Source organism: Gossypium arboreum, chromosome 9, assembly GCF_025698485.1.
Source record: "Gossypium arboreum isolate Shixiya-1 chromosome 9, ASM2569848v2, whole genome shotgun sequence".
Taxonomy (NCBI): Eukaryota; Viridiplantae; Streptophyta; class Magnoliopsida; order Malvales; family Malvaceae; genus Gossypium; species Gossypium arboreum.
Genome location: NC_069078.1, coordinates 9,545,776 through 9,562,525, shown reverse-complemented (window position 1 = coordinate 9,562,525; position 16,750 = coordinate 9,545,776). Strand labels below are relative to the sequence as shown.

General features: G+C 31.3%; 2 protein-coding genes and 1 long non-coding RNA gene across 6 annotated transcripts; 2 read left to right on the top strand and 1 right to left on the bottom strand.

Annotated features, from left to right (window-relative positions):
* The first annotated feature begins 343 nt into the window (after nucleotides 1-343).
* Nucleotides 344-2,369, top strand: LOC108454096 (glutaredoxin). Its single transcript, XM_017752419.2, has 4 exons — nucleotides 344-508; nucleotides 588-676; nucleotides 1,908-2,006; nucleotides 2,115-2,369. The coding sequence occupies exons 1-4, from the start codon at nucleotides 453-455 to the stop codon at nucleotides 2,192-2,194; spliced, it is 324 nt and encodes a 107-aa protein (XP_017607908.1). The 5' UTR covers nucleotides 344-452; the 3' UTR covers nucleotides 2,195-2,369.
* A 3,435-nt stretch (nucleotides 2,370-5,804) lies between these two features.
* On the top strand, nucleotides 5,805-8,739 carry LOC108454622 (uncharacterized). Its single transcript, XM_017753148.2, has 4 exons — nucleotides 5,805-6,549; nucleotides 6,810-7,259; nucleotides 7,797-8,041; nucleotides 8,127-8,739. The coding sequence occupies exons 2-4, from the start codon at nucleotides 6,811-6,813 to the stop codon at nucleotides 8,360-8,362; spliced, it is 930 nt and encodes a 309-aa protein (XP_017608637.1). The 5' UTR covers nucleotides 5,805-6,549; nucleotide 6,810; the 3' UTR covers nucleotides 8,363-8,739.
* A 2,418-nt stretch (nucleotides 8,740-11,157) lies between these two features.
* LOC108454344 (uncharacterized) lies at nucleotides 11,158-14,501 on the bottom strand. 4 transcript variants are annotated; one of them, XR_001866708.2, is made up of 5 exons: nucleotides 13,213-14,501; nucleotides 12,607-12,760; nucleotides 12,125-12,389; nucleotides 11,640-11,900; nucleotides 11,158-11,544 (listed from the first exon to the last, which is right to left on the bottom strand). It is a non-coding gene; the product is annotated as an uncharacterized LOC108454344 (long non-coding RNA). The 4 variants fall into 4 exon arrangements; XR_001866707.2 differs by having other exon boundaries at nucleotides 12,129-12,389; XR_001866710.2 differs by having other exon boundaries at nucleotides 11,640-12,428.
* Between the last annotated feature and the right edge of the window lie 2,249 nt (nucleotides 14,502-16,750).

Sequence of the window (16,750 nt, the reverse complement as noted above, 5' to 3'; positions counted from 1 at the left end):
GTGACTATTTTATCAACTACCTTAAAGTTGAGTGATTGTTAATGTAATTTACCCAAAATAATAATATAAGGCCTTGACGGAATCATTCGTAATAGAAGAATTAGACAATAAAAAGAATAAAAAAAGTGAATTTAATAAGGATGTCACGTTTAGTTCACGTTTCTCCAATCAAAATCAACTTATTAATTAATTATATTTTTATTTTAAAAGAAAAGCTGAAAAGATTCGTGGATCAAAATCCAAAAGGGTCCACCAATATTTTAATTGGCATAAAATCAACGGCCCAGATCATTTTAGGAACCTTCCTTCTTCTTCACTCCACCACTCTCACGATATCCACAACTCTTTTCTATCTCATTTTCCCTCCACTATAAAAACCTCAACGCTCTCCCTCTTTAGATCCAAAAAAGAAAAAAAAGAGTAAATTTTTCAGGGCTAAGAAAGAGAAAAAAATGGCTTTGCAAAAGGCTAAGGACATCATATCTACCAATACCGTCGTCGTTTTCAGGTATCCGTAGTTTTTATACGTATTCGTATACAATTTTTGTTCATTTTTTGCGGTATTTTATACGTATTCGTTGATGCAGCAAGTCCTACTGTCCGTTCTGTGTGGATGTAAAGCAATTGCTTCAAAAACTTGGAGCTTCTTTCAAGGTCATTGAGCTCGACAAAGAAAGTTAGTTTTCTTTCTTTTTCTTTTTTATTCTAGTTTTCCCTTTTTGAGGTACGATGCCGTTTCGTAACAATTTTGTGATTTTAAGGTTTTGAAATGAAAATACTTTTAATTGCTTGAATTTTGTGACTATTAATTTGATTCGATTCTGTTTAGTGTCTTGATATTGTGATATCTTTCAGTAAAATCAAACGAAACTTTTGTTCGTGATGGGTTATATCAAGTGTGAAAGTGTTTTCCCCACTTTTTAGGAAACGGTTCTTTTATAATCTAATGAATTATAGCTAAATTAGCAAAAAAAAAAAAAAAAAGGAAAAAGAAAAAGAAAAATCTTGCATAAAGTTTGTCATCTAAACTAATATTGAGCCCTAAATGAGTTGGTCTTATGAGTTAACTCAACGTCAATTCAGTTAGAGAAATTATGTATATTCATGCTGTGCTCATGTTAATTTTTCATGTTTTATTTATTTGTTTGTAGTATTTGATTAATCCAAAGTTATTCAGCTTTTTAACCCAAGTCTTTTAAGAACAATTAGGATTATTTTGGTTAGCCAAACTTTGCGTTCTATTAAACATTGATTAACTGATGTGGATCATGTTGATTCAACTTGGCTGCCATTTTTAGTTGGTTGCTTGAACTTTACAAGAAAAAGGAGCAGTTGGAAGCTTTATGTGGGCAGTAATCTTGAGTTTGAAGGTCTATTTACATGGTTGTATAGGAAAATCTGTAGCCTTGTTATCAATATCCATGTCTCGATCATGTTGAACAAATGAATTTGAAGCCAACTTCGATTGATTTGAATCTTGCTTTGAAAGATCCTATAAGACTGTAAGGCATGGTTGGTTTCATTGTTTGTGGTTCCATTGCTTTGAGACGTAGGTTTGGACAACACAAGTGTATGGTTTTGGGTATGAGGTAATGGAATGCAACTCCATCCATTAGCTATAATAATGGCTATTAAATAATGCCTTTAAAGTGATTGAATGTCTTTTCCTGGCCTTATAAAAGTGTGAGTACATTATCTTCAATTGGGGATTTGGTATCGTAGTTTAATATAGTGAAGCAGTATGCTCCTCACAGGATTGTTGTGGATGCTTACATGGAAATTTTATATTGTCAATATGAGTTGAGGGTTGGATTTGCAACTCTTTCTTGCTTTCAAAATAAATAGTGAGAATATATACACATTGGTTGTCAAAGTAAATATGGCTTTCGTTTTTTGTATTTTTCCAGGTGATGGAGCTGATATTCAAGCAGCTCTGGCTGAGTGGACCGGTCAGCGAACTGTGCCAAACGTTTTCATTGGTGGGAATCACATTGGTGGCTGTGATTGTATGCCCTTTAAACTCTATGCTATTATATTTTATTCATAGACAAATGAAATCCCTCGTACCATCTCTGTTTGTTTACTAATTACCGTGTTTCTGTACGTTTTTGCAGCTACAACAGGCTTGCACAACCAAGGTAAGCTGGTTCCTCTGCTGACTGAAGCTGGAGCTTTTACAAAATCATCTGTTTAGAATAGAGTTAAGCTGCTTGTCTCCCCTAAAATTAATAAACGAATACCAAGTTTGATTTCATGTTGATTCTGTCCTTTAAGTTGAATCCATAGTATAGCATATAGATATCGAACTGAATTGCTGTTGAAGAACTTCCTAGTAATATTTTCATGTTCAAAGTTTCTTTTTACAGAAATGTTTTAGCTGGATCTAATTAGAGATTTGTCATGTTTGTCCTATGTGATTTCAGCTGTTTTGCCTGTGACTTTTTTCTTCATGACTTCTGCCTTAAATGCCCTAAAGATTGGCTTGGACAGTTAAGTGGTTTTACCATAAACATAAAACAGGAACAGGAACTGGTTTATACGACAACAAATATCACAACTTTATTCCAAATTTTAAGAACTAAGCTTTAAATTATGGCTTTTAATGTTTGTTTGACATATATTCAGATATGGGTATATGATTTTAACTTATAACTGTATGAAATGAAATAGATAAATTTGAACGAACTTATTCTAAAGATGCTCGTCCCTGAATCCGATTGACATACAGATATATGCTTGAAATAGCTGGTACCGTGCTTACAATTTTTATCAGGTCCTAAAAGCTGAAACAAACCTGAATATTATACTCGGTTATAATTTGTAGTCTGTAGGCTGTATCTCAGGTCTCTCAATTTCCTGCTCGGTTATTAAATTTCTAACAAGGTCTTACATGTAGAAGTTCATTCATGCAGCTTTCGATGATGATGTTTTTGCTATTTGAATCTTTGCCAATGCTTTCTTCTTCTAAAAGCAGTCATATTTTGAGTGGAAACTCTCTGCTGAACTGCATTAATCATCCGCATGCAGAGTTTCAATCAACAGAGCTCTGCCTTGGAGATAAAGCCTGGAAATTCTCTTGAAATAAGGGGCCTTTTTATTAAAATAACCCATAAATTTTAAAAAAGTTCTAAAATGACCCACCTTTTTAATAAAACACTAAAATAACTTGAAATCTACTGTAAAAGTTAGTGTAGTTAAATTAAATGGCGCCACCAACTTGTCACATCAGTAGGGACCATAAAAAATTAATTTTTTGGTGGAGACATGTAGAATAGCGCCACCTGGATAAATATCAGGAAAATATTGAAATTTTTTAAAATATAGGGGGACTTAAAAAAATTATTTATTTTTCTCGTGGAGCCAAAGTAAATGGAGTTACCAGTCTGCTCATATGTCAGTATTTTTTTTTTTTTACTTTTTAAGTCTTTTACCTTTTTTTTTTGTCTTTATTTATTGGGTTTTTTACCAAAAAATATAAAAAATAAAATAAAATATCAAAATAAGTTGTTTTAAAAATTAGATACTAAAATGGTACATTTGTCTTGGTGGAGGGTGATGTATAGGCGCCATCACCCTGGATTTCTGACCCAAAACAGTAAAAAAAATAAAAAAAAATAATGATTTAAAAGATTTAGAGACTTGTTATGCAATTTTTCTATTTTTGAATGGCTGCTAAAAAGGAATGGTAAGCTACCGCCTGCAGTGTGGCGGCACTAAATTTTAATTTGGATAATTTCATTTTAAGCCCTCCTTATGTATTATTTTCTTTTTATTTTCCTTCAACTCACTATATTGTGTTTAAACAAACCATTAATTTTAATAATGCATACTTTATCCGGATGAAGTATGTATTAACAAATTCACTAATATGATTATATATATATATATATATATATATATAAATATTTACGTATGTATCATATTACAAAACTAAAATTTAAATACTTATACCTAATAAAACATGTATCTCATTACAATAATAGTTATTTTCCAAATAACATATTGTTTTATAATTTTATTTTTATTTAATATTTTAGTTTAATTTTAATAATGCATACTTTATCTGGATGAAGTATGTATTAGTAGATTCACTAATATGATTACATATATATATATAGATTTATTCATTCATCACATTACAAAAACAAAATTTAAATACTTATACCTAATAGAACATGTATCTCATTACAATAATAGTTATTTTCTAAATAACATATTGTTTTATAATTTTATTTCTTATTTAATATTTTAATTTAATTTTAATAATGCATACTTTATCCGGATGAAGTATGTATTAGCAGATTCACTAATATGATTCTATATATATATATATTTACGCATGTATCACATTACAAAAACAAAATTTAAATACTTATACCTAATAGAACATGTATCTCATTACAATAATAGTTATTTTCAAATAACATATTATTTGATGTTATCACATCAACGACATGATGTGATTTTATAATATATAATATATAATTTTAATTTTTAATTTTAATTTTTACTTTTTAATATATATATTTTAAATAAATTTATTTTTAACAAATAAATCTTTTTTAACAAGTATTTTTATTTTCTAATTAATCAAATTTCACTTTTTAATTAAAATACTATTTTTAACTTTTAAATAGAATTTAAAAATGGTTTGAATATCTTGACTTTTTATAAAAATAACAAAAAAATTTAATGACCTAAAATCTACAAGTTATTTTTATTAAAAGTAGAATATCTTTAAAATAATTTAAAAATCATAATTTAAAATATTATAAAACAAATTAAATAATATTTAAATTATTATAAAACTAATAACAAATTTGAAAGTTTAAAATATTTAAATATTAAAAAATAATATTTAAAATTTTAAAAATAATTTCAAAATATATATTTAAAATTTAAAAATATATATTAATAAAATATTTCAAATATATATTTCAAAAATTTTAAAATTAATAATAATAAATAAATAAAATAAATAAAGACAAAAAGACAAAAAAAGGTAAAAGAGTTAAAAAGTAAAAAAAAAAGTACTTACAGATGGGCAGACTGGTGGCGCCATTTACGCTCCACCAGAAAAATGGATAATTTTTTTTTAAATTCTCTTATGTTTTAAAAAATTTCAATATTTTTTTAGTATTTATACAGGTGGCACCATTTTACATTGCTCCACAAAAAAACTAATTTTTTATGGTCCCTGCTGACGTGGTAAGTTGGTGGTGCCATTTAATTTGGCTCCACCAACTTTTACTGTAGATTTTAGATTATTTTGGTGTTTTATTAAAAAAGTGGGTCATTTTAAAATTTTTTTAAAATTTATGGGTTATTTTAATAAAAAGGCTGAAAGAAGGCTTTGTTCTCTTTAAGCAACTCCTCCCAAACTGCAAAAAATGAACTTATAAAGGTAAAAATATAAATACAAAATGCTTTAAACATGGTTATGATATGATGAAATATACGAATGGGAGATTAAGCTAGGAAGTTGTTTTACCTGTTAGGGTGATGACTGGTTCAATGTTGGCATGCTTAGCAAGTGCTTCGACGCACTCATCTTTGCTCATCTGAAAAACCAGACAGCTCTCTATCATATGTTGAACCTACAAAAGAAATCGAATCTTTTCTTAGAAAACATTAGGAAAAAGGAAACCATAATTTAAATGTTTAAAATATGTACGCAAAGCACAAGATTCTGAAAGTATCCCCAAGACTTTGATTGGGAGATAGTAACGTAATTAATATGAAGTTTATACCATTCTAAAGTAGTCATGTGGGTGGCAATGCAAACAAGGGAATTGATGCTTATGGCACATTTTTGAGAAAACCAAAAAAGGAGAGCGAAAAGAAAAAGAAGTGTAGGGTTGAGAGATATTTTTGGTAGATATTTAGAATGGGGTTTTATAGGGAAAAGGCATAAAAAGAACAAAAAAAATGATGAAGGCCTAAGTGGGGTGAAAGAGAAAGAAAGAGAAAAGGGTGGTTGTTATCCATAAATATATCCAAGTGAAGGGCCAAAAGAGGCTGAGAAATCTTTAGTCTTTTGGTTCACCTCTGCTTCCAAGAGATAAGACCTCCTTCTTCCCTTTGTATTTACTCGTATTTAGTCGGATCAAGTTGTCATCTCTGTATTTTAATTTATTATAATTTTTGAATTCTTTTAAAATTGTATTTTTTTATAATTTTAAAATTTTAAAATTAAGATTAAATTATCATAATGTATAAATGTTAATAGTTAAATATTTAAAATTAAGAACAAATTGATATGATATATATACCAATTAGAAAAGCCATGTCATCTTTAATTATTTAACTATGAGTTAGTTAAATGACTAAATTATAATTTTTTACAGTTTAAAGATTAAAACGGAAATCCACATATAACTCAGTGACCTGCAGACCACGGTGTACTTTAATAACACTATAATCAAATATTCAAAACCCTATTTGGTTAACAATGGAAGTTGAATAAAACCCAGGGTTTTTGGCTGCTTCCATGCTCTTTTCTTCTTCATATCTGGAAAATATTGCTATCTAATTCAGAAGTACTTCTGGGTGAGTCTTTTTTTTTTTTCCTCAATTTTCTACCTTAACTATTGGTTAAACCATTCATCTTACATTCTTTTCCTATTTATATCCATATATTTTTTGATGAATTCGGATCTTCCTGGTATTCTGGGTGATAGTTTATTCTTAATGGAACTTTGGGTATGTGGTAATTATTTTCGTTTTGGGGAGTAAAGTTTGGTACAGAAATTACATATTAGTACAACATCATCTGTGTATTTAATTGAATATGTTTTCCATCTTTTAAGGATGTTGCTTATGGATTCCTCGACGAAGATATCTTTCAATCGTTGCATTAGAGATGGAGATTTGGTTATTGTATATGAGAGGCATGATACCATGAAAGCTGTTAAAGTGTGCGAGAATTCGGTTCTTCAAAATCGTTTCGGTGTATTTAAACATTCGGATTGGATTGGCAAGCCGTTTGGTTCCAAAGTTTTCAGCAACAAAGGTGGATTCGTTTACCTATTGGCTCCAACACCGGAGTTATGGACTTTGGTTCTAAGTCATAGGACTCAGATTCTTTATATTGCGGATATTAGCTTTGTGATCATGTACTTGGAAGTAGTTCCGGGTTGTTTGGTTCTTGAATCCGGGACCGGTAGTGGCTCATTAACAACATCGTTTGCAAGGGCTGTGTCTCCAATGGGACATGTGTATACCTTTGATTTCCATGAACAGAGGGCTGCCTCAGCTAGGTAAGCCTTAATGTTTATCGTTTCCGAAAGTGCATTGTGATGAAATATGATATAGTAACTGCTTAGGTTGAACATAAATTCTGGGTCATCTTGAGTTGATGTCTTCATAGATCTACATTTTGTTGCCGTGGTACTTCATTGTCTCTAATTGTCTCGGTTTACGGATCTTTATTAGTTTCATTAGTGAGGGCATTGTTATGAAATTTTGGTTTCAAAGATTCAAGTTATGAAATATGATTTTAGTAACTGCTTAGGTTGAGCTTGAATTCTAGGTAGATTTCAGAAGTCTGTTTGGGTAGATGTATTCTTCGATCGACATTCTGTTGCTTTCATGCTTCATAGTCTCAACATTATCTCGGTTTTATGGAACCTTGCGTAGGACTCATTTACGATGCATATTTTATCCTATTATATGGTTTTTGGTTTTCTAGTTGATAATAGAAAGATCCAAGGATGGTTTTTGTTTTTTTCTTTGATTCTTCTATGTGTCGGTTTGCGAAAGAAGGAATGTTTTATGATTTTTTGCTACTTCAACAGAGAGGACTTCGAGAGGACTGGAATAAGCACTTTAGTCACGGTGGGAGTCCGAGATATTCAGGGTGATGGATTTCCGGATCAGTTTTCTGGATTGGCTGATTCTGTATTTTTGGACCTACCGCAACCTTGGTTAGCCATTCCTTCAGCTCGAAACATGTTGAAACAAGATGGAACTCTGTGTTCCTTCTCACCATGCATCGAACAAGTGCAACGTTCATGTGAAACTCTTAGATCTGACTTTACAGGTAACATATTAGAAATGAGTTATCCTATCTTGTTCAAGCAGTTTTTCTTTTAAAGCATCATGAACTTTGCTTGTAATATGCACAGATATACGGACCTTGGAAATACTGCTCCGCATGTACGAAGTCCGTGAATGGAAAATGGATCACTCAAAAGTCGATGATGGTAATTCCACTGCATGCCCTCCACGCAAGAGGAGGCAGCCTTCGAGTGAAGCAAGTGTGGGGGACAATGCAAGTTCTCCTGCAGTTATGGCCCGGCCATCTGCTGAAACACGAGGGCATACTGGATATTTGACATTCGCAAGGAAGTGTGTTTCTTGAAAAAAAAAAAAAAAATTTACAAGTTGCAAACAATTTTAATCCTACTATTATGATTGATTCTTAGCTCACTCAATGACACATTCCTGAGTATTCACTTCACAAGTCACTATTTATATAGGACCTGTTCATGTGCAGCCGGAATTTTTTTTTTGTTTAAGCCTGTTTTTGGCCTGGTTTGAATTCACTGTTGTGAGTATAACATTGTCCAAGTTCAGCTCGGACCATGCCTACAGGTATCAGTGTCTTTTGATAGTTGGAATGGATTGATAGGATGGCTGAAAATGGGTTTAGGAATTAGGGGATGATTTAGATTTTCCCTTTGGGAAACAAGCCATAATTGTTCTTTTTTATCTGAAATGTGCATTAAATTAACTTAACCATAGTGAAATACAAAAAGAACATCACAGGCATCGGCCTTCTCTATATTAGGAGTGAATTCGATTTGATTTTGGTAATCATAGTGAAATACAAAAAGAACATCATAGGCATCGGCCTTCTCTATATTAGGAGTGAATTCGATTTGATTTTGGTTTTTTCATATTAATTTTGACTTTTGAATTTATGGACTTAGTTTATCAAAATAAATTTTATTTTTGATTTTTGGATATTATTTGATAAAATTTCATAAATATTTCTAAAAAAAAATAAATTTTCAAGTACGCAAGATAATAACTTTTATATTGTATTTTTCTGAAAAAGTAATTTTTAGTTTTTTTAGGATATTTTATTATTGTAAATATAAAAAATTATTTTTACATCGTAAAAATAAAAATAATTATAAATTAAATATTAAAATCAGTTATGAGTGTGCTTCGGAATAAATTAGTGTAGAGCGGTCTGCAATGAGCAAGAAGTCTATTATCACTCACGTTAGTATGCAAAACAAAGTTTATAACAAGCATGCGCATCAAACAACTCATAATGGTTACGTGTTTGTCTTTGTAGCTTTAGTGCACATTTGTGAAAATTACAAAACAGTATTTAATGTTATTAACTTATAAGCTTTTGGTCTCTTATCCATTAACACAACAACAAGCTCATCACATGGCATGTTCATAAGTGGGTTTAGTAGTTAATTTGATCCCTAAACTCTAATTAAAATATCAATTTGGTACTTTTTTTTTTTGAAATAAAATCGGGTGGATTTATTAATAATGAAAAGAATAAAATCAAATAAAAGTTCTAGTTATTTTGGTTCAGGCCTATGACACACTAGATTAACTATCCAATAAATGGCCTAATTCTTTTGGTTCAGGCCTATGAAGCATTAGACTAGCTTTCGACTTTAGCCATTAGTTTCAAAATAAAACAAATAAAATAACCCTAATAAAAGCTTACCTACTGATTGAAAACAATAAAAGGAAACTTACAGTACGTTTGGTTGGCTGTAATAGAATAGGGTTGTAATTGAATAGAGCTGTAATGGAATAGAGCTGTAATAGAATAGAGCTGTAATAAGTAATTCAACTGTTTGGTTGAATGGAATTGAATAGAACTGTAATAGTATTCTTGTGTTTGGTTGAATGGAATGATGTTGTAATAGCATAAGGAAAAAAACTAAAATGACCGAATACCCTTAGCGAATTTTTATTAAGGTAAATGATTATTGTTATTGTTATTAAATTTTAATAAAATTATTGTTAAATATATTTTATTAAAAAATATTTTAATCATATTTTAACATAATTATTATTAAATATAATATAATAAAATACTATATATTTCATAACATTCTTAATATAATTATTATATGAATTAAAAATCATAATATATAATACTATAAAAATAATATATAATCTATTTTATTATTTTTAAACTGCAATACATATTTAATGTGCTAAAATATCATTATTGAAACAAATAATTTAATTATAAACAAAATATTAGAAGTAATAAATAACTTGAGAATTATATTTCACATCCAAACATAATATTCATATATTAACAAAAGTTACATGATTTCATTAGTTTATATGTCATAATTAATATGTTATAAAATTTTACAACATTAAAAAGTTACAACATTGTAATCATATTCTATCATGTCATTATACCATCAAAAGCTACATAAGTATGCATATTGTGTTATTATTCGAAAATCGGTGTTAATTCCTTGAGAGCGACCACCTCTTGGTAAATTCTTGAGTTTCTAATCACTACGTTAAAACCGTACGTTGATTGCCGTGCGTTGATTGATTTGATTTCCTATGTTCGAAGTGGTTCTCCATGTTTGCTGCAAACATTGAGTCAGATATGAAAGGCTCAACTAAATCTTCAAGGGATTTACCTGGCTTAGAAGAAGATGGTTGTGAGAAAGCATGCAAGCTCAGTTCATAGCCAATATCAGGAAAATTTAATAAATTCAACCTCAAAATTTACACAAATGTTGCAAGATAAATTTATTAAATTATGACTCAATTGATAAAATGTATAAACAATAAGGGCTAAATTTGTTATTAAACCAATCAAAATCATGTATAATCCATGAAAACATTAACTCTATGATTAATTGTTCTTAATTTCTAACCTTCGAAATTGATAGGAAATAAATTGCTTTGATTTTCTTAGAAGGACCAATTTGCTCAATTCGAAATTGAGAGGAATTGAAGAGTTCTTTTTACCATATATTTTTTATGTCTATCTAGTTATAATAGTTATCAGGTAAAGGCAGCTCAAATAGATTTAAGCATATATTTGACCCCATAATCTCTTAAAGCAATTAACAGACAGATAAATGCGAAGTAAATTTAGACAAAAGACAATTTAAAAGCATAACAGCCTAGAGATAAACAATCTTTTAGGGGCAAAATTTGTTTCAGAAATTATAAAAACTCATCAATCCAGAACATGTGGATCATCTGACCACTTTCATTACTGGACCTTATTGTTGTTAAACCACTTGGAAATTACATAAAGATGTATATATGAACTTCTATATATGATCAACTTTGCTGGGGGTTAATCATCCAATAAAAGCAAACATGGTCACCTTGCAGACTATAGATATCTACCTACCACGTCTTTGTTTCCAATGAATACCGGCATTGTACTATTCATTAAAGGGACTGTCTCTCACCTTCTAGTTATATATTCATCAAATTTCCATTGCTTTATATCCAGAAGAGTTTCAAGCCTAAATCTTCCCTCTTTTTCCTTTCATCTCGGAGTTCTTTCCTATTAACCTTAGAGCAAAGCAAGATGGTCAGCGCTAAGAAGCTTATCAAGTTGGTAAGAAAATGGGAAAAAATGGCTGCAATCAGGAGAAAGAGGATCACACCATCAAGTGCCACCTCAGATACTGGCGCAAACAGTTGCAACACGTCGACAACAGTTGAGCAGGGCGATTTTGTTGTATACAGTATAGATCAGAAACACTTTGTGCTTCCATTGGAATATCTCAAGAATGAAATAGTCATGGAACTATTTAACTTGGCTGAAGAAAAGCCTGGTCTATCAGGCAATAAAGCTCTCATCTGCATGTATCTATAAGAAACTCGATGCCTTTGGAAGGATTCCTGTTAAATAATGAGCCACCTTTCTGCATGTAACCCATTAAAGTTGGTCAGTAAAACTAAGCTTGTAAAAGAAAAGGAGAGCTACACATAAAATTACGCTACATAAAATTACATGACTGAAGAGAAGTCAATAGTAATATGGCAAATTATAATGATATCCTTAGGCAGCCCTCTGTGACAGTTTCAGTATGATAAGTAACTGCTACTTGAAGAACCACTCATACTTATCCCAACATAAAAAAATTACCGACTTGGAGTTCAATCTTGTAAGCCAGGCGTTGCTCAAGCGTAGCAGTATCTGACAATTCAAAATTCATTTCTGGATGCAGCTCACAATCAGGGACAACTCTATTTTCTACAATTGAGGTTGAAGGTCTCTCTGATGAAGTGTCACTCTCGAAGCTTCTAGACAAGTCAGAATCACCTATCTTCAGCTCTATATCCATCCAAGCTCCCATTGACTTAATGATGCCAACAAAGCACTGCACTGATTCATGCCGGAGAAAAATATCCTAGGAAAGAGTATTCCAATTTCAGCTTTCAACCCTGACCTAAATTTTGTTAACAAGCTCATAAAAACAGAACACTGAAGCTGGAAAACTGACATTACTGACTTATAGATCCAACCAAAGTACTAGAATTTATAGTACAATAATAGAAAATCGAAGGCATATTGTACTTGGAAGAGGATGCAAATACATCTATATCTATTTCCAACTCCATTTATACCTGAAGGAGCCATCTATACTGCCCGCTAGCAGAACTTCTGGTTCCATTTGACCCTCTAGTGTCTGGACTTCAATTTGTGTCTGCTCCAAAGCACTATAATGTATATTTCTTAATAAAGTTTCGTCTGTTGCACCATATCTCCAAATCTGAAATACTGTAAAATACAATAATGAAAATTAAGTTATTATCAGTAAGAAATTTGGGAATAAAACTCTGATTTAAAGAACGACAAATATTGCAAAAGGGATATGCGTGGGTATTACAGACAATATAAATTCATCAACATTTGAGTTATCTCCTCCATTAATTAGTTTATTTTTGTCGTCTCCAGTAGCAAAATCGAAATAATAAAACAAGGATTAAGAAGAAGAGATCGATATGATGATTATGATTGACTCCTTGTAATTCAATTCTAGTCCGTAGGTTACTCATAAGAGAAAACGAAACATCATCTTCCCCAAAAGATAGAGATTTGGGAGTTGAGTTGTAGCTTATTTTTTTAGAAATTTTAAAGAAAACCCATCACCAAAACCCTTCTAAAACAAAATTTGATTATTGAAGAACAGAAACCAAACGAAATTAAACTTAAAAGAAAAATCTGCTAACCTGAAAGTGTATTGTTGTAATAAAAGAAGCAATTTTGAACGCATTTGCAGAGAAAGTCTGAAGGAGATTTTGGGAAGAATTTTCTTCATTTCTATTCAGCGATGGTCGGAATAGCCATTCCAAGCTTTCAACGCTGAATCCCTATTACGCGTTTGAGGGAATAGAAACGCTTTAAGTAATACGGCCGAATGAAGAAACGGTGAACCAAACAAAAGCATTACCAGTCATCACAGAATAAGGAGGGAATGGAATAGCCATTCCCTCCAACCAAACGTACTGTTATTGTAATGAAACTAGCCGGTTCCAAAGACACAGCTGGACTCCTTTTCCGTATTGTTCTTTCACATCTCCATCTCCTCTGTGTTGTCGATAGCCGCTCCATATTCCATATTAAGCTATCTGTTACATTTCATTTACCATAAGCAAACCTCAATCTGGGTTGCTTTTCCATCTTCCCTCCGATTGCGAATGGTGCTAAGTTAGATCCGCCCTTCTCTGGTACGTTTCCTCATTCTTTCTTAAAGACTCCTTCGCTAGGTTGTGAGCATAGGCATTCTCTGTTCTTTTGATGAACTAGAATTTTATTTCTCGAAAACGAGTCATACTACTTTGAATATCTCTAATTATTGCACCGATGGTTGATTTGTCTGAGTTTTTTGATTGGCATTTTTTGATAACTGTTCGAGAGTCTCCCATAACCGTTATTGAAGGAAGGGCCATCAAGATCCCTAACTGAACAGCTTGCAAGCCTGCGTAAGCCTCTGCTGTAAACGGAGATGGAACGTTTGCATTTACCACTGTCTTTAATGCAAAGAGTTCTCCCATCCGACTCCAAACCACTAAGCCCGATGCTGATTTGTGACTTCTGTTGTTGAATGCTGCGTCAAACTGAATCGTTGCCCTGGTGTTTGCATCTAGATGGTTACTCCTGCTACCAATGGAAGAGGTAAACTTCTTTTCTTCTAATCCCTCAATTTCAACCATATATCTTCGGATATTCTGTGAAATCTCTCCCCCTAACTCTATCTTCCTTTCATGCACGAGTTTATTTCTTGAGCTCTATATGATCCACAAATCGCAACAGAGCAGGCGACACTGTTGATGAGTACTATTCTGAAAGATCCAGGTAATCCATTCCCAGATATTTTGAGCCGTTCTAGTAATAACCCATGAGACCTTTAACTTCTACCAAATCTCTACTGTTACAGGGCATTGCTGGAAAACATGCACATAGTCTTCTTTTCCATTCCCCGCATCAAGGACATAAAGCACTATTAATCACTCGCTTATATTTTAGATTTGCAAAATTCGAAATCAAGCATTTAAATTGCGGTAACGGCCGCGTTTTCAGTTGCAGTTGCTGACATAACGGATGCTATTACGGTTACTGTGGTATTGCGGTTGAGAATTTTTTTAAAATTTGCACAATTTAAAAAGTTATTTTTAATGATTTTTAGAGTATTTTCTAACACTTATGAATTTTTATTAATATGATATGTATGAGAACACAATTTTATAATAATTAATTATTCGTATATTTAAATATACTAATTTTATAAGAATGTTATATTAATTAATAACAAAGTAAAAAAAAGTCAGGAAATATTAAACATTTATTATATTTAATAAGTTTGAAAGTTTTTATGGATAAAATAATTAAAATTTATACTCGAGAGATGTTTGAAGATTGTGAAGATATAATCATTCTATGTTACAAAAGGAAAAGGAATAGATAAATGTATAGATTTTCATTAATTATTCTTATTTCTTACCATTTATTCTCACTCTTATTCTATTTTCATATATAGTTTAACATGCTTAGATTTTTAATTATCTTTTCATAAAATATACTCCATTCATTTATCTAAAGATATATTTTAAATGTTTTAATATCATCAAAATTAAGAACATTAACAAAAGAAACATACATTACAAATAATGGTAGTGGGGCAATTTAGTTTTTACCAATTAGTGGAATGACGAGAAAGATTGGATCATTCACCTTTACTTTGAGAGCGTTCTTGACTTGATTCTCTTGGCCTTTGTCTAAAAAAAATTTAAAAAAGTAATATTTTCACCTTGTTTTTCATATAATTGATATGGAGGATATATTTGAGGAGGAGGATACACGAGAGGTGGAGGTGGGTGATACATTGGTGGTGGAGGATGCATTTGAGGTTGGTATAGCATACCATAATTAGGAAATGGTGGATAATAATCATATGGTTGTGGATAACCATGTGAAGGTTGAAAATATGAAGGTTGTTCTGGTGGATAAAAACTTTGAGTGCTAGTAGATGAATCACTGTACCCAAGGTTACTAGAACTCGATCTCCTACCGGATGAAGAGCCTACAGAAGTATGCTTCTTGCCTTTTCCTTTTGATGGAGCTCTAAGTTCACTTCTATCTTTTCTAAGTTCAAGAAACATATTTCCATCAAACTCTAATTTATCACGAAAATGTCCACTAGTGGTACCAACCCCATATTCTTCTCCATACCGACTAGAAGACCTAATTTCACCTCTATCACCACTAAATCCGTCATCCTCATCAATTGGACTTAAACCACCACCATCGGGTCCATCGCCACTCTGACTTGGCGTTGAACTAGAACTTGAATGAGATAAATTTTGTTGTTGAGATTGATCAACATCCATTTCATCATCAGAGGTATCCACAGGCAACACACTGACATTTTCACCATCTAATAATGGATTCTCTTTCCCATGAAGCCTTTCTGATAGTGGATCAACCTCTTCAAAGATATGATCAAGGCTGATAGGATTAAAACTAGCGTTTATATCATCAATGCTCATTCTTTTTTGATGCCTTATATTATAATAGGTAAACACTAGTTTCTCAAGTTTTTTATACTTTAACCTGTTTCTTGCCTTTGTGTGAATATAATTAAATGTGCTCCAATTTCGTTCGCAATTCGATGCTGAAGTTGTTTGACTAAGCACTTTAATTGCTAATTTTTGTAATTCGGGAACACATGTGTCGTATATTATCCACCATTCAGCTGCATATATTATTTAAATTTCAAAATAACTGCAAAATGTACAATATAATTAAATAATATAAATTAAATTAAATAATTTAATTAACTGTTTACCCGGATTCATTTGCTTCCAAGCTCTTTGTGCTTGTGGAGCACAAAATGTCTCTTGTTTATCTCTAAATAGTAACAACTGCGTAAATAAAAGATAGAGTAAAAATAAAAAATATATATTTCAAATTATGTAACTAAGTTACAAATAATATTACTTGAATCTAACCTAATTAACCATTCTGACTTGAGAATCAAAAGAAGGTTCTAATCTTTCAATTACTAATCGTGTACCTTCTAATGTTTCTATTAGTACATTCTCAGAATGTTCCACCCCAAATTGAAATTGAGGATTGAGAAAACAATCTAAGTATAATTTATTAGAATATCATCAAATAATAATCTAAAGCTTAAAATAATAAAATATAAAAATAGTTCTTAATTATATGAAACATTTTATCTTACCAGCTGAATGCAAGTCGGAATGC